General features: G+C 41.6%; 1 protein-coding gene across 9 annotated transcripts in view; it reads left to right on the top strand.

Annotated features, from left to right (window-relative positions):
- The window catches only part of PIKFYVE (phosphoinositide kinase, FYVE-type zinc finger containing), a 74,623-nt gene extending 59,607 nt beyond the window's left edge, over positions 1-15,016 (top strand). For 5 of the 9 annotated variants that reach the window (XM_072874724.1, XM_072874726.1, XM_072874728.1 and 2 more), the window contains 5 exons: positions 54-157; positions 427-555; positions 1,896-2,157; positions 4,378-4,452; positions 5,419-9,116. In XM_072874724.1, the coding sequence (XP_072730825.1) occupies positions 54-157; positions 427-555; positions 1,896-2,157; positions 4,378-4,452; positions 5,419-5,534 (686 nt within the window). In that variant the 3' untranslated portion in view covers positions 5,535-9,116. Of the gene's footprint in view, positions 1-53; positions 158-426; positions 556-1,895; positions 2,158-4,377; positions 4,453-4,716; positions 4,910-5,418; positions 9,117-9,276; positions 9,498-11,560; positions 11,714-13,022; positions 13,876-14,899 lie in introns of those variants that run through there. The other 4 variants (XR_012044384.1, XR_012044383.1, XR_012044381.1 and 1 more) reach the window with 4 other exon arrangements.
- Positions 15,017-16,003: the final 987 nt, after the last annotated feature.

The raw sequence follows: 16,003 nt of genomic DNA, 5'->3' as shown, positions 1-16,003 counted from the left end.
AATACATCACTTACTGTATGTAACCCTGTTGCCTCTGTCTGATGTTAAAACAGATGATAGATTCATCTTGAAGCAGATGCCTCGTCTGGAAGTCCAGTCGTTCCTCGACTTTGCTCCACACTACTTCACTTACATTATTAATGCAGTTCAGCAGAAGGTATTAAAAAAAAAAAGTGCCTTTTTTTTTTTTAGGCAGTGGTCTATATTTTAGACTAGTAACAGTTTGCATTAACCCCTTTCATTTAAGTAAAACGAAATGTCAGAGGGTATGAGTTGTACTAATAATGTGTTTTTAAGATGAAAAGTGGGAATTTTGCTAGAGCTTCTAAGCTGTAATACACAGTCAGACAGAACAGTGGCACCTCTAGTATTTGATCGCTGATTGCCTGTACCCAGAGATCTTATCCCATGTCTTCTCTTCATCAGAAGCCCACAGCGCTGGCCAAAATCCTTGGGGTATATCGAATTGGATACAAGAATTCTCAGAACAACACTGAAAAGAAGCTGGATCTGCTTGTCATGGAAAACCTTTTCTACGGCAGGAAAATGGCTCAGGTAAGAACCAAGCGGTCTGTTCCCTTGCAGTGCAGTTCTGACTGGGAGCAAGAGCAGGGTTACCGGTAGGCATCTAGGTAACTTTTGACTTTGCATGTGCTGTCTATATCTAGCACTGCTCAAAGATGACAGTTCATGCCTGTTTCCTTGTTACGTGATCGTTGGTAACTTGATGCCTATATTGGCTATTTCAGATAGCTGTAGTGCAGGCTTCAGCTTTTAGAAGTCTTATTTGTCCCTGCATCTCCAGTATCTGAGAGAAGGCATTGCCAACCTAATTAGGAAAATGTGAAACCTTTTTGCAAAGCTTTTAGAAGAACTAACTGATTCAGGATTACAGACTAATTTGTTTAGAAGGAGAGCCTCACTGATGGAGATGGTGAGCTACTGTGTAGTCGGGGGGAAACTACTACTGTTTTGAACCTGCTGTTCTCTGTCTGAACCACTTCATTCGTGGGACAAGATTCTGAGTTCAGTCTTGCTCTTAGTAAAGGAAAAGCGACCTTTATAAGGCAGTAGAATGAAGACCTTAAAATGACTGGGGGAAAATTCTTTTCAAATACAGAATTGATACTGAAAAGGAAGGTCAAACAAATGTCGCTTCTAAAACTAGATAGTATCAATTCTTTCCACCTTTCCTCCCAGTGCCTGACCTCAAACAGGGGATGTTTGTGGGAGGAAGTGAACTGAGGGAATTCTAGACAGATGTAAAGGATGTTGTGGGTTTTCTTTTTGTATGTCTGTTTTTAAATCATGAGGGTGGTCAGGCACTAGAACAGACACCCAAAGAGACTGTGCATTCTATCCCTGCAGTTAGTCAAATCTTGACTGGACAGGGCTTGAACAACCTTATCTTAACAGGATGTGCTTCAAGCAGGGCATTGGACTGGAGAACTCCAGAAATCCTTTCCAACCTAATGATAGTCTGTCTTTTACCTTACCAACAGATGTTAAATGGTGCTTCATGCAAGACTCGCCTCCCTCTTCAGTCAAAATTACTTTTGTCAGCATTTGAGTCTGTAGAAGCTGGCTAGAAAACTTAGTTTACCCATACAATATAAATTCCTTTTTCCCTTAAATTAGGCTAAATATTAATGAAATAACTTGCCTGAAATTTGTGAATTGAGGTGGCAGAGCTTCCACGTAGGCTTACATGCTACTTGCCACTCAGGAAACTTTAATTTTTGTAGTACAACAATGTTTTTTGTTAACAGTCTTCCTCCTGTGGAGAAGGAAAGAGTTGCCCTGCTGTGCTGCCTTTCAAACACTGCAGTTAGGTATGTTGAAGTCTGTAACCTCACAGAACAGTGGAACAAAGTAGTGCTGTTCTCTATTTCCAGGTTTTTGACCTGAAGGGCTCCCTCCGGAATAGAAATGTTAAAACAGACACAGGCAAGGAAAGCTGTGATGTAGTCCTGCTGGATGAGAACCTTCTGAAGATGGTCCGGGACAATCCTTTGTACATCCGTTCTCATTGCAAGGCTGTGCTGAGAGCTTCCATACACAGTGATTCCCAGTTCCTCTCCAGCCACCTCATCATCGACTACTCCCTGCTGGTGGGTCGTGATGATACCAACAATGAACTGGTTGTTGGGATCATTGGTAGGTTGCCTTTTGCATTTTCTTGCTTTCAGCTGGTGAAACTGCTTTCTTCTGGTTTAGGTGCTTTTACAGTACTCTTAGAACTGTACCACCACCACAGAGATGTGTGTCAGGAAAGCTTCTCTTCTCCCTGATGAAATACCACCCTCACCTCTCATGGGTATTCAAAGTGGAGGCAGGAAGTCTTCTCTCCAGCTCTTGTATGGGCTTATGTTAGCATTTGCATTGCTAAGAATATATGCAGGAGGCCTCACAGGTAGTGAAAAAGCAGTCAAGTTGGTGTTTAACCTATGCTTTGACTCCAGTTGAAGTAGGGAAGGTTATTTGTATGCTTTGACGTGTTTAATCTTTAAAGTTAAGTTCAGTAATGTTTACATAGCCATTTAAATTTTAACTTGTGTGGAGGGGATCTAAGGAGAAACAATATTGGTAGGGATGGAAGAGGGAGCTTAAACGTCACAGGATCACTTGTGATCATGTAGTCTGACGTGGATAATATAGGTGGCAATGCAGTAATTACCTTGCCACATTCTCTGACTTGTGACTGGATAGTAGAGCATAATCTTTAGACGGGCAAACTTGTATTATGCAAAAGACTTGGAGATGAAGCCATTTTGCAGGATGTGGAAGTCACTCTTGGAAATGAGATGCTCTTGAAACCTAGCTCAGAAATGCTTCCAGATGAGATCTCAAGCCAGGAGGTCTGGGTTACTCTCTTTCTCATAAAGCTTGAAAGCCATTCCAATAACACTTCTAGTTCAGAATTGAAGTCCCAGCTATAAAGAACTGCAAGTTGTTATTACTTTCTAGTTTTGTAGACTCTTGAATATTTGGGTAAATGGGATGAGACTCTGCTCCTTCTGTACATGTTGCTTTTTGCTGTCCTATGGAAAGTCTTACCTGATTAAAGAGTATATTTTATATGATGTTTAAAGCTAACAGTTCCTTCACTGTGCTGAGAACAGCTGTGCATGAGCCGAAGGAGCTTGTTTAGCACAAATATCTTCAAGAAGAGAGAACATGCTTGCTGTATGAGGCTATCACAATGTTCTCTAAATGATACCCTGAGAACTTACAAAGTACTCAAGCTAAATTTGCAGTGGGGGTGGAACTAAAAACCATTAGCTTGGACTGAGTTTGAATCTGAGGTCAGAATCTCTACCTATTTTAGATCCTAACGTGATACAGGAAACAAGGAAGTTAGGTCTGTGCAGAGCTGTGAAGACTTTATTTTATTTGTAAGCCCTGTTGTGTGGGGCTCTGGGCCCTGGGGCATGAAGTGACAGTAGTTAGTGCAGGAAGTGGCAGTAGTTAGTGCACAAACTGATGATATCCGTCCCAAAGCACTCTAAGGGAGTGCTTTCAAAGAGTATTCAGATAAATGAATAAGTCTTAAGATTGACAGGTCTGGATGAGTTTTGTGTAAAGCATAGCTGAGGTGAAACGTGGATACTTATGGTGGCCTTTTGTAAATCTAGAAATGGTAAATTCAAAATTGTATGATTACAGTTGTAGCCAAATGTTAGGAGATAATGATATCCAGTAATGAAAAACTTAACTTACTGCAGTTCAGCTTTGCAGACCAAAATGTTCATGTGCTTGTAATGACTGAGCACGCTTTCTCTGAAAGGGGCTTGGAAACAATTCTGAAGTCGTCTCCTTGCAGCCCCCTCTTCCAATCAGGGTGACTGGTGGTGTTTCCAGTCCTCCATATCATGAAGTGAAAAGTGTTTGCTTTCTGTTATTAAACCCATAGGTGGCTGCAATGATGAGGAATACTACTGGCTTAAATTAATACATGTCTAAGTCTTGATGCTGCTAGCTGTTGCAGTAAAGTAGTGGGGAGCTGTTACGGCGAAGTGGGGCTTCTTGATATCTTTCTGGGATGAGGATCAGCTAAGTGACTCTTGTAAATGAGCCCTTGAAACTCTAACATGGATAAAGACAGACATGCCCGGGCAGTCTGTTTTTGTAGAGGCAGGAAGAGTTGATTGTGATCTTGCTGGGCTTTTGAGATATCGTATTCACCCTACTCAAATATAAATAATACTCCGCAAAGTGAGGCAACTGGTAGGGGGAACACTGAAGTTCTTCTGGCTATGGAAGCCTACTGCTTTCTTGCCCTTTTTGAGGGGAAATAGATACATTTTAGAATAGCGTTACTTGGGTTATAGCAGATATGACATGTTTGCATGTGGATTTTTTTTTTTATTGCAATAGACTATATTCGCACTTTTACCTGGGACAAAAAGCTTGAAATGGTGGTGAAGTCAACTGGCATCCTGGGAGGACAAGGTAAGTCCAGAATGAAAGGAAAAATTTTGATCGCGTTTCTTCGTTACCTGGAAGCTTCCAATAACTGTGCTAATAAAGCCACAACTTCCCCACAATGCAGTTTTGGAACGCTAGATTAAGTTGTCCAGAACAGGGGAAGGAATAACAAGTTTCAGAAAAATTAATACACTGATCTGCCTCCATTAGTGAGCCTTTAAGTACTATAATTCCTGGGAATGTGGTAAAGGTCATCTACTTAGCAGACTGTTCTTTTCTGTTTCTTAGTTACCAACTACTCACATACAAAGTTAGTCATCCATACAGAGATACTAGCAAAAAACCTTGCTGCCTGTTTTCAGAAGATGTTTTCTGAGTCCAGAAAATCAGATGTACTCTGAGTTGTTAGTGTGGAGGAATCGTTATCAAATGGCTGACTACTGCATATATTTTGAGGAGCTGAGGAGTTTCCTTTGTGGAAGTGAGTAGAGTACCTTTTGTGCAGCATTGCCTAGTGTTGGCCACATGCTAGTAGGAGGGCTGGAAAGAAAAGGGAAGGGGAACGCTTGATGTACCACTGCTCAGATGTCTGGAGAAGATAAGAGCATGTCCATAGAGTGAAATTCTTCATGGGAGAAATTTGCATCTCTGCTAGAAAACCTCAAAGACCTGTAAACAGGAGAAAAGAAAAAGAAACAAATTGATCAGGGCTGATGTAAAAAGCCTAGATGGTTCCTCCAACTTCAGGTATCTCAATTCAGTGTTAGGGGTCCAGACCTTGATCTGTCTTCTCTTCTAAATGTTTAAAATAAAAATTAAACAAAACAAAAAAAAAAGGCAGCTGATAATGCTTGTTGGTTCCAAGACCCTTCCATGTACAGTATGCCTTCATGATTATGCTGTCTGGTATTGTAATCTCATGTGACATCTGTCTGTACTGCAGTATACTCTTTAGCCCATTTATAACTGCTCTTGACTCTTACACATTAGGTAAGATGCCAACAGTGGTCTCTCCAGAACTGTACCGGACCAGGTTTTGTGAAGCTATGGACAAGTATTTCCTGATGGTGCCAGACCATTGGACAGGACTGGGCCTGAATTGCTAAGCTAAAACCCATATTGGGAAAGCACAAGAGGACAATGACATTATAGGCCACTCTCTTCCTGCGGTCTGTCCAGCAGTAAGCAAGAGGATTGCAGTTCCATATCTACACTGACCACGTGCGTCATGTTGTGAAGTGAGAAATCTGCTTGTTGCACTTTAATCCTCTCTTGGAGGCTGATAAGCAAACCAGCCTCACTAAGGATCTAAACTGTAAGGTACCACTGAACAGCATTGGTAAGAGACATTACCTCTGTCAGTAGGGAAGGTGATGCTATCTCCATGTAAGAGCACTGAAACAGATGCTGTCCAGTTCATGATGGTGTAGAAGTACATGATCTCTGTAAGTCTTGCACTGCCTAAGTGGTGTTGAATACAAGCAGCTCACGTTTCTGTAGCAGATGCGTGGTACTGCAAATGTGAAATAAACCCCCCTCTGTGTGTGTGTGTGGATGAGAGAAGAATGAAGTTAATTCCTAAGTTCTGCTATTGTTGCAGTGGTCTGTAGTTGACCTGTTTAGGATCCATGAATAACTTGTCCTGCTTATGCTTTGTAGCTTCAATTTTTCCTGGGTTCTGTAAACAGTATTTTTTTTTTAAAGGCAGCTCTACAGCTATAATGCCATATCACTACATCTTTTAAGTTATATTACTGCAGTACAACTCTGTCTTATCTGTCATAATTTCATTTTAGCTGAATCCTGTAAAAACGGGTTGTCAGTCATCAGCATACTGCAAAACCCAAAACATATCCCTTCAATCCTAAACAGTACTTTGATCTGAATGTTGCCCAAATCCCTGGAAACAGGTGACTAAAAAATAAACTCTTTAATTTAACAAGACTTGATTAATTATAGGAATGAAGCTGATTAACCCTTTCCTTAGCAGAAGGCACTAAGTTGCTAGACAAAATGAAGCATACTGCTTTAGAGTGACAACTTTCTCCTTAATGAAACCATCATTCCTGGCAGATCACTTCAAATCCATTTCAGTTCCCCAGGACTTTCAAACAATGCATTTACCTCATGGTGAAACTTTGCCAGGAGAATGTTTTTCTTGCATTCATGACATGCCGATGAGAATGAGCATCCAGATCTCATCACACTGTGCAGTCCCAGTGGAAAAACTGTCTCTTCAGCAGTATTAGATTGATTTTTTTTTTTTTTTTGCACCATTGAGATGAATGTAGTTGTCTTTTTCTGTAAAAAGAAAAGCCTGAACTAACAGGTATCTTGTATGATGGATAAGATGTGCAGAGATCTGTGAATCTCTATGTTATGACAATAAGCACTTCTTTCCATTTTTATTAATTTTTACCTGTTTTTGTAGGTGATGAGTTTACTTTTTAGCTTCATTATAATATAGGCCAGTAAATAAGAAGGTTTTTTATGAGTTTGAGAGGCCAGAATACTGTCCTTTGACTTCCAGTCTCTGAGGGAAGGACTTCAAATGAACATGGAGTCTGGGACAGTATAGCTCTTCATGACCACTTGCTCGTTCTGACCAGTTGCCTGGTAATGCCATCTTCACTGCAACTATGGATTGAAACGTGCATTTTTGTTCACTCCTCCCGTGTTCAGTATTTTCTTCTGTAGCAGATGGTGGTGGCTCTGTTCAGAAGTGACAGCTGGGCAGCACCGAGAAAGGAAAATGCCAGCAGTGAGAATTGAACTGTTGGCTCCAAAAACAACTGGTGCAGCTCAGGTCTGAGCTGCCAGGAGGCAAGTCATTTGTGTTGGAAGAAGTCTTCCCCACCCCATTGCAAAGCCCTACTGGAGGATGAGCGAAGATGCTGACCTTGAAGCAGCAGAAATGAAAGTATTCTCACATCCTCTGTACAATGTAATCATTGCTTCTGAGGGTGCTGTGTTGAAGGCTGCAGTGATGTGTGCTGTGGAAAGATGACACAGTACTTCTTGCTTCCTCTGGCCCAGAATCCCTTTGGTCCAACATAGTGCATGAGGTACAGCTGACCACCTCTGGAACACATCTTGCCTCCTGTGTTGAAATGTACTCCCAGGATGGCTAGCTGTGTGGGGGGCCTTGTGTAATGAGGAACCAACCAGTCCATCAGCTTGATGCTACTCTCGCTTCTGTGGCTTCTACCTTCTGTCTTGGTCCATCGACGTGAAAGAGCATGCCATGCAGCCTCAATCTGTTCCAGTCTCTGTTACAGTTTACATATGTTCTTCCTCCTTCCCCTCCTAAAGTTTACAGGGAAAAAACTTGACTTGCCTGACCAGCTAAGGTGACCCAACAACAGCTGGTTATGTTCTCTTCCACCTTTGTCAGTATGTGGATTGGTTGATGGAGCATGAATATGGGTGGTGTCACGGCATCTGCACTAGGCTAATGTAGAGCTGTGATGGGCTAGCTCTGTCCTGTCACCCGTAACCCTTACTCCAGTGGTGTGTGGCTGCTCTATACTGCTTGTCTTCCAGAGTCCCACGCAGCTGGCTTTAAAGCAACATGATCATCTGACTGTAGCTAACGTTCCCCTATACATGACAGCAAGAGGCCCTCAGCACTGTAAAAGTGAGAGAACCTTCCACCGGCCAGCTGTTTTGCAGCCTGTGAATGCAGAGCCCAAACGTGTGAATTGTGACCTTGGGCTGAAGTTATAGCAGTTGGAGAGATTTGCAGGAGTGATCTTGAGCTGGCATCAACAACTAACTTTGGGTCAGGATGTGGCTGATAGACTAGACCTGACCAGGCTGGAATAAATAGCAAACTACTAGTCATGGGTAACACAGTAGCTGCAGTATCAACTCGAACTGGGACATCTTTGGATGCTATGTGACATAAAGCTGTAAGTATTTCTAGTTCAGATCCCAGCAGTTGAACAGATGTCCTCAAACGTTCCCTTTTCAGAATAAGAATTGTCCTGGCATTTCACTTGCTACAAAGCTGACTTCCTCAAAAGGAGAGCAAAACTTTGTGTAGAAGAGATCTTTTGAGAGAGCTCCTTGTGGGGCTGTGTTAGGTCTGTGTCCTGGCAGCATGCCTAAGGATGTCCTAGGGGAACAGCCTAGGTATTACATGAGCCCTTTGATTAATTTATTTCTTTATAACACAGGTTTAGCATATACGTGTGTAAGCAAATCCTAGTTGCAAACATGAAGACTGCATTTCTTCAGAGCTACACTGGCTCTTTTTCTTCTGTTGTTTTGATCTGAGGCCTTGTGACAAATGTCTAAATCTTGTCCCAGTCAGAAGTGATGACTTGCTTTGAGTCATCATGTAGACAGCAGAATGCCTTGTAGTGGCCCAGTGATGCATTCTGTCCCCCAAAAGCAAGGAAGGGACTCTTGCTGGTTAAGTAGGCTCTGCTGGGCTCAGGGAAGTTACCTGTGGGGTGGACTCTCCTCTGTGAGAATGACCAAAACCAAATGAATTGCTCACTAGTGGGTGGCCAGACTAATCATTCAAAGCACTTAATGTACCATAATGTATGTATTTCTAATCTACCTTGGTTCACCTGTATTTTATAAAATTGATGTACTAAACTATTTGAGAATAACTGCCTTGACTACTTGGAGAATCAAAATGTAATGTATATAGATACAAATAAAGTGACTAAAATATACTTGAGTCTATTCCATGTGGTGGAGCAGTTAGGTCTCATAGCATCCCATTTTCTTGATCAGAGGCTAAGCCCTCTGCTTGCTCTGCAGCAATTGCTCTGTTGGACGTTGCCAGCTTTGTGTGCAGTGTAAGCATGCCTGTCATGTCTCTCTACCTTGCAGCTCGTCTCCTCTAATGGAGCAGGACCTCTGGGCAGCTCTCCAGGTCAGTGGCAGTAGAATGTGCAAACAACCCTTCATGCACTTTTCCCACCTTCTCCCCAGCTGCTTTTCCACACACAGTGCTGTGTGGGACAGGGAGCCAGTTTTGTCCAGCAGATAGTGGTGTTGCTGTGGCCCAGTTCTTCAAGAGGTAGAACACATTCCTCAGGAAAAATCTCCAGGTACTTCCATAATCTTCTCTTAAGTGGACTAGATAAAGAAAAAATCCAAGGAGGTCTGAAAATTAATGGCATTAATTAAACTGCATCAGAAGCTGTCCCAGCATGGGGGTGTGAGCAAGGCAAAAGGTGGGATACTCAATACAGGAGCAATGCTGCCTTATGCTGGTGTAAGGTTGAGTGGTGGGACTTGAGGGTTTTCTGGCACAAAGTTGTAAAGCACAAATGCAGGGTTATCAGAACAGCATTCCTCTACTACTTACAAGTGGGACTGCCAACACCTAGTAAAGGACAAGAGTTTGTGCTCTAAGGAAAACTCTTTTGGTCAGTACTGAAGTCATCCGTAATTGCATGTGTCTTCCATGGATGTAACTGATGGTATAAGACATTGGTCAACTTTGCCATTACCACCTTGATTTAGACAATACTAGTATTAAAAAAAAAAAAAAAAGAAAAAAAAAGAAAAAAAAGAAGAAAAGTTGGGATTCACCATCTCGGTCTATGCTGTAATGTCTCAATTTGAGTCCTATGGTGTCCTAATGTGAAGATACACAAGCAACAAAGGAGTACTTCAGTTTTAGTGTGGAGGTTTTAAGTCAGTGCAGATACAGAGTAACTTTGCACAATAATTGGGAAAAGCCAGGCCATCCCTCACTTCTCCCTGTTTTCAGGACAGAGAACTGGAAATCTGGCACGCTAGACATTCAAGATCTAGCTGTGCTAGGCACTGATACTAGCCTAGTATTGCCACTAAGGTACTAAAGTAATAATAAAACAGGAATCTAGGGTCTCCAAACTCCTGCTGTGGACCCTTGGTTTGTTGTCAGATCTCTGTAAGGAACAAAAAGAACCAAAAAAATAAACCACTTCATTTTTTGGTGAGAGAAGGTTTGTCTGTATTTTTAAATGTGTGCCTGGAGGCAGCTTCTCAAAAGATGAACAATGACAGAAACAGGTAAGAAGAGTGGGTTGGGGGCTTGTTTGGTGATCCAGCAGAGCAGCAGAGTCCGAATGAGCCCCAACATGTGCATCCTGTTACAATGCCTTGCTCTCTAGCCCCTGCTGCCTCTCATGGCATGGAAGTCCTACAGCAAGTGATGTGTGTGAGGGCAGAAAGCAATGCTTAGTTTGAATGATGAAAACCAATGCTGAAATATCCCTAGTTATGAATTATTATCATAATCCTACAGACTGAGTCTAAGCTTTGCAGAGCTCCAAGCAAGCTAGTTTCTTACACACTATAAAGCCAGTGTTCTTGAGTGTTCCAAAGGCACAAGGTTATCATCCTACAAAACCATGCTTGTTCACACAGCTTGGGCCAGTTACAGAGGCTGTTGCTCAGTTTAACTCCTGCAATAGCTTGCGATAATACGTGAAAGCAGAGTTGTTAGCAGCCAGCCAACTCCTTATTCCCTCCAGGCTTTTTCCTGAGGTGAGATCCTTTCCTGCTGGTCTGTGTCATTTGTGGAGCTGCTTTCATTGCACCTCCTTTTCTGTGATTATAGGTAGCTTCTCTGTTGGAGGCCTTGCTTGTAGATCTCTGTAGGTAAACTTGCGTTCCCAGAATTAGCTGACATAAGGTCTCTGGTCCTAATCTGAAGGCTCTTTCTAAGCCTAGTCTGAAGGCTGCCTAACTAGTCCTTAGTCCTTGCAGCCTTAGCAAGCTGTCTTCTGACTCCTTCCAGTTGTTTCCAGCTATATTAAGTAAACAAGTTTTGGAAACAGGAGAAATGTCCTAGGTATGCAGGAGCTGTGGTGTGAGGAGTCCTGAGGAGAAAGAATAGAGCTTTGGTAGTTAAAGGTCCATTGCAGTCAATACTCTGAGGATGACAGAACTGGCTGTACATGTAAATATGCAAGACAAGTTGTAAAATCTCATTGCCATTCTGAAGGAGAGATGTCTAGGCTTAGTAATTATAGCCTCACCTTTGAAGTGCTGGGGATGACTTGTGTGGGGAAAATAGCAAGCATGTAAAAAAGCAAGCATGTCAGTAGAAAAAGAATGTGAGAGAAGAGTATAAAAGCTGATTTATGCCAATTATCATATTGGAAAGTTATTCTTACAGAAGGGTGTGTTTTGGCTGCCAGAAACAGAAGAATCCTGCCTTCAGCTCTGAGGATTTTGTGGTGCTTCATCTATGAAGCTGACAAAGAGAAGGTGGGAGAAAGAGGCACAAAACAACACTGCTGAAGTTAAAAACGAGAACCCCCCAAAACAGGTAAGAGTGTGCCTGTAGCTGAAGTAGTAAATTACTGAGAAATACACCCTACCATTCCCTAGAAGTGTTTAGCCTTTGGTTACCTGCACATGATCCTGAAATTGCAGTTTTGCGTGAAGCTTCCTGGACTTCATGTATTACAAGGTCCTGTATGATGTTGTTTGTGTTTGGCATAGGGACAAAATAATTTAAAAGTTTACTGCAGTTAGGAAGCTCTTTTTGCTGAAAAGGTAGGTGTGAGGAAAAAAACACTGATTACTGTATAGTTACAGCAGCAGATTAGAGACTTGTGTTTTGCTTGCAACATGTAAGCTGTTTGAGGGCCTGCAGACCAGCTCCTGAATCATCGCTACCACCTGCTGGCACTCCAGTTCAAATTTTCAATTCATCCTCTAGTGCGAAGGCTGGCTATATGTTTGCTTAAATTACCTCACAGGATGTAAAAATTGTAAGAGAAAATACGGTCTTAGTGGCAGTTCTATATTGTTTTCCGGGTGTCTAAATGTGCTGTGACTCTACCTCTCAAGAGGCAGAGGACTGAAGTCCCGTAATAGCTGAATGCGTACTTCAGTGAGGACAGATATTTCTTCTGTTAATATCTATGGTCAGTAAAAACATGACGGCTGTATCCTGCTCCTTTTTGAAGAAAGGCTGCTTGTACTAAGGATCCTGGGCCTGTGGAATTTGCTTCTGTTTCCATATAAAATAGCAAGATCAGAGTAGTGATCTCAGTATGTCTGCACAAAACCAGTTTACAACCTCTTGTGATGTGAACACAGTACTCTTAAATTTTTAAGTTTTGTACAGTGAAAATTTTTTTTATTCCATTTTATCTGCTAATTAGATACATTTCTATAGAATAAATCTATAAAAACACATTACTATAGTAAATAGTGGTTGAATATAGTATAGTATTTGAATAGTGATTACTCTCACCATAGGCATGTCAGAATTCCTGACTACTATAACTTTTATTTACTTGTTTAGTTTTTGGGGAAAACCCCTACTTTCTTCCAATATCTTTCATCAGTATTTGGCCAGAGCTGTCTTGTGTGCTTGAGGCTGTCTGTCAAAACAGCAGACAGCTCTGTGTTCCTATCTCAAAGCTCTCACTGGCAATGGCAACTCTACCCGTTCTTGAATAGCACACCAAGCCTAGTAGCCCTAAAAACCAAATTAATGATAAATATTTTCATATCTAGCTTCTGTAGGCACCCTTATTTATATGCACAGAATATAGAGCAAATGAAGGCATATGTTAAGGATTGAATCAAAGGCAATTTAATGACTGAAGCTGTTTTCACTAAAGGTACCTCCAGAAAAAAAATGGGCAGTTTAACTGTCCACTGCTCTTTGACTCAGCTCTGCTTCTCTGCTGAACTGTAACCACTGAGTGGGTAATGGATGCAGCTGAAGAGCCAGCACGTACTCACTTCCAGAGTCCCTGCCAACCTGTGCAGAAACAGAAGGCTGGGATCACTGGTCTGGTACGCTGCTCCAGTACCGATCCCTGAGAGAGAACACTTACACAGTGCTGTTTAAACCTGAGAGTGAGCAGTGAACCGATGCACTAATGCCAACCTGTGTTGAAGACGCAAAGACAATTAATGATCAAAATACTGATGTCCATGTTGAATTCTGTAATGGGTGCTAAAATGACTAATACTGATTTACACCAGTATCATTTGTTAGTGTACTTAGTGGCTTCTGAAGCTTTTCAGGTTAGGACAAACCGAGCAGTTAAAACTTGGTTTTCTTCTAAACCCAGCATGCTTAGGGAAGTAGGGGACCTGCTTGTACTTGGTGATTGATCTGGCATTAATTCTAACTTTAAGGGCATGTATGCTGTAATTTAAGATGAAATTTCAGATGAAGCTGGCCTACAGTTTGCTGTCATATGATGTTTCATGTTTTTGTCTGACTGTCATATTACAAAAAGAAATGGTGCACCGAGATGCTAAATTGTAAAATAAAGTGTTTGTATGTTTATGCACACAGTATTTTTCTTTTTCTGCACAGGTAGGGAAAAAATTTTTTTCCCATGCGTTCATACATTGATGTTGTAGTATAACCTCTGATGGCCCACACTGATATTCACAAGAACAGAGCTCTTCTGCTTTTCTGCAATACAAAGCAATGAAAAATATTTCTGAGGAAGGCAGGTAAATGTTTTCTTTAAGAAAAACTTGTTCTGTAAGCTCAGTGAAATTGCTGCCATTGCCTGCATTTTACCACAAAAAAAATTTGGACTCCTGATTTCAGAATCAAATCTGCATCTCTCACTTGTCCAAAATTTTAAAGGCATTTTTAAAAATACCTATATGTTGCAGTGTTTATTTAGCTTTTAGCCTGTTAGATCCCTGTGCTCTACTAATTATTCTGCAACAGGATAACATTCTGAAGTAAAAGTTGTGCAGAATACCTATGGTTAAGACTCCTTCCTGCTATTTAAGATTGCAAGTAACACTTCTGCTGTGCTCTTTTCTGCTATATTTAGTACGATGCCCCTTTATTCTTAGCTAAGCAAATATACATACGAAGTCCTGTACGAATCTGGTCTTTTCTGTATAGTGCACATGCATACTTATGTGCTGTAGCTTAGCCTGTAGCCCTCAAACACCTTGAGAAAAACAAAGGTGACCAAGTGCCTACCTGTCTTAGCTGAACCGAGTGCAGCTCTGCGTGCAACACCACATCCTATGGAGAGTTACCACATCTTGTGTGATGCCTTAAGCACAAAGACCTACATTATTACAGCTGTAATTCCCCCTGCACGGGCCTATAACAGCAGTAACTGTGGAACAGGGGTACCCTGCAGCTGCATGAGAGCGTGCTCATGCTAAAAAAGAACAAAGCAGAATAGGAGTGTGCTGGTTTTGGCTGGGATAGAGTTAATTTTCTTTACAGTAGCTAGTATGGGGCTATGGTTTGGATTTGTGCTGAAAACAGTGTTGATAACACACTGATGTTTTAGTTGTTGCTAAGTAATGTTTGCACTAGTCAAGGACTTTTCAGCTTCCCATGCTCTGCCAGGTGCACAAGAAGCTGGGAGGGGGCACAGCCAGGACAGCTGACCCCAACTGGCCAAAGGGCTATTCCATACCATGACATCATGCTCAGCATATAAAGCTGGGGGAAGAAGAAGGAAGGGGGGGACATTTGGAGTGATGGCGTTTGTCTTCCCAGGTGACCGTTACGCGTGATGGAGCCCTGCTTTCCTGGAGGTGGCTGAACACCTGCCTGCCCATGGGAAGGAGTGAATGAATTCCTTGTTTTGCTTTGCTTGCACACGCAGCTTTTGCTTTCCCTATTAAACTGTCTTAATCTCAACCCACGAGTTTTCTCACTTTTACTCTTCTGATTCTCTCCCCCATCCCACCGCGGGGGGGGTGAGCGAGCGGCTGTGTGGGGCTTAGTTGCCGGCTGGGGTTAAACCATGACAAGGAGTTACTGCCAGAACATCAGCTGGTACTTCTGGGCTCTGGTGGCTGGCTAGGCATACAGGTACTTCTTGCACGCTGTTCCAGCCTCAAGCCTGAACAGAAAAATTGTGTGCTATAAACACAGTTCACTCACTATAGTATATAATTGGAATAACAAAGTCATCCAAGACATAATGATCCAGTGATCAAAGGTAGGATAATAAAGTAGGTGAACATAATTACTGAAAGGAGAACATTGAATTACAGTTGCAGAGACAGAATGGGAATATAATAACTTTTCTCCATTGTTTACATAGGATATTTTTCTAATCTAGCCTCAGCAAAAATGAAACACATGGTATCCTGGACATGGGCCTCTGTTACTGAACTAGCTGAAATTGTCTGACATAACAAAAGCAAACTAGTTACCTGATGAAAAAGTTACATATCTAGGATGGCACAACTGGGATTCCTTAATGTACACATACGATTATTTACCTTTAGCTGTTTATTATCCAAAGTGTGGTGGCTTACATATAGATAGAAAAAAATTAGTAATGAATTCTAGCATAGAGAGAAGACCAAGGTTGAAAGTATTTGGACTTGGAACATCACTGTTTTCAGACGCAAAGTTTCAGTAAATGAAATAAGTTATTTTTGTGCATTCCTGTTGAAAACTTTAAATATCAAAACATTTTAAGTCTTTTTATAAACTGATAAAAATATATGGAACTTCCACAACTAATTGAAATAATACCCATGGATGGTGTGTGCCCATGAATGGAAAAAATCAAACTTGCCAAGTTTGATCCAAACATGATCTTTCCAACTGCAGACCGTATAAAACAAATACATTGCTTAAAACTTT

The sequence above is a fragment of the Ciconia boyciana genome, chromosome 10 (assembly GCF_034638445.1).
Source record: "Ciconia boyciana chromosome 10, ASM3463844v1, whole genome shotgun sequence".
Taxonomy (NCBI): domain Eukaryota; kingdom Metazoa; phylum Chordata; class Aves; order Ciconiiformes; family Ciconiidae; genus Ciconia; species Ciconia boyciana.
The sequence above is the reverse complement of the archived record's forward strand: the minus strand, read 5'-3'. Positions and strand labels throughout refer to the sequence as shown.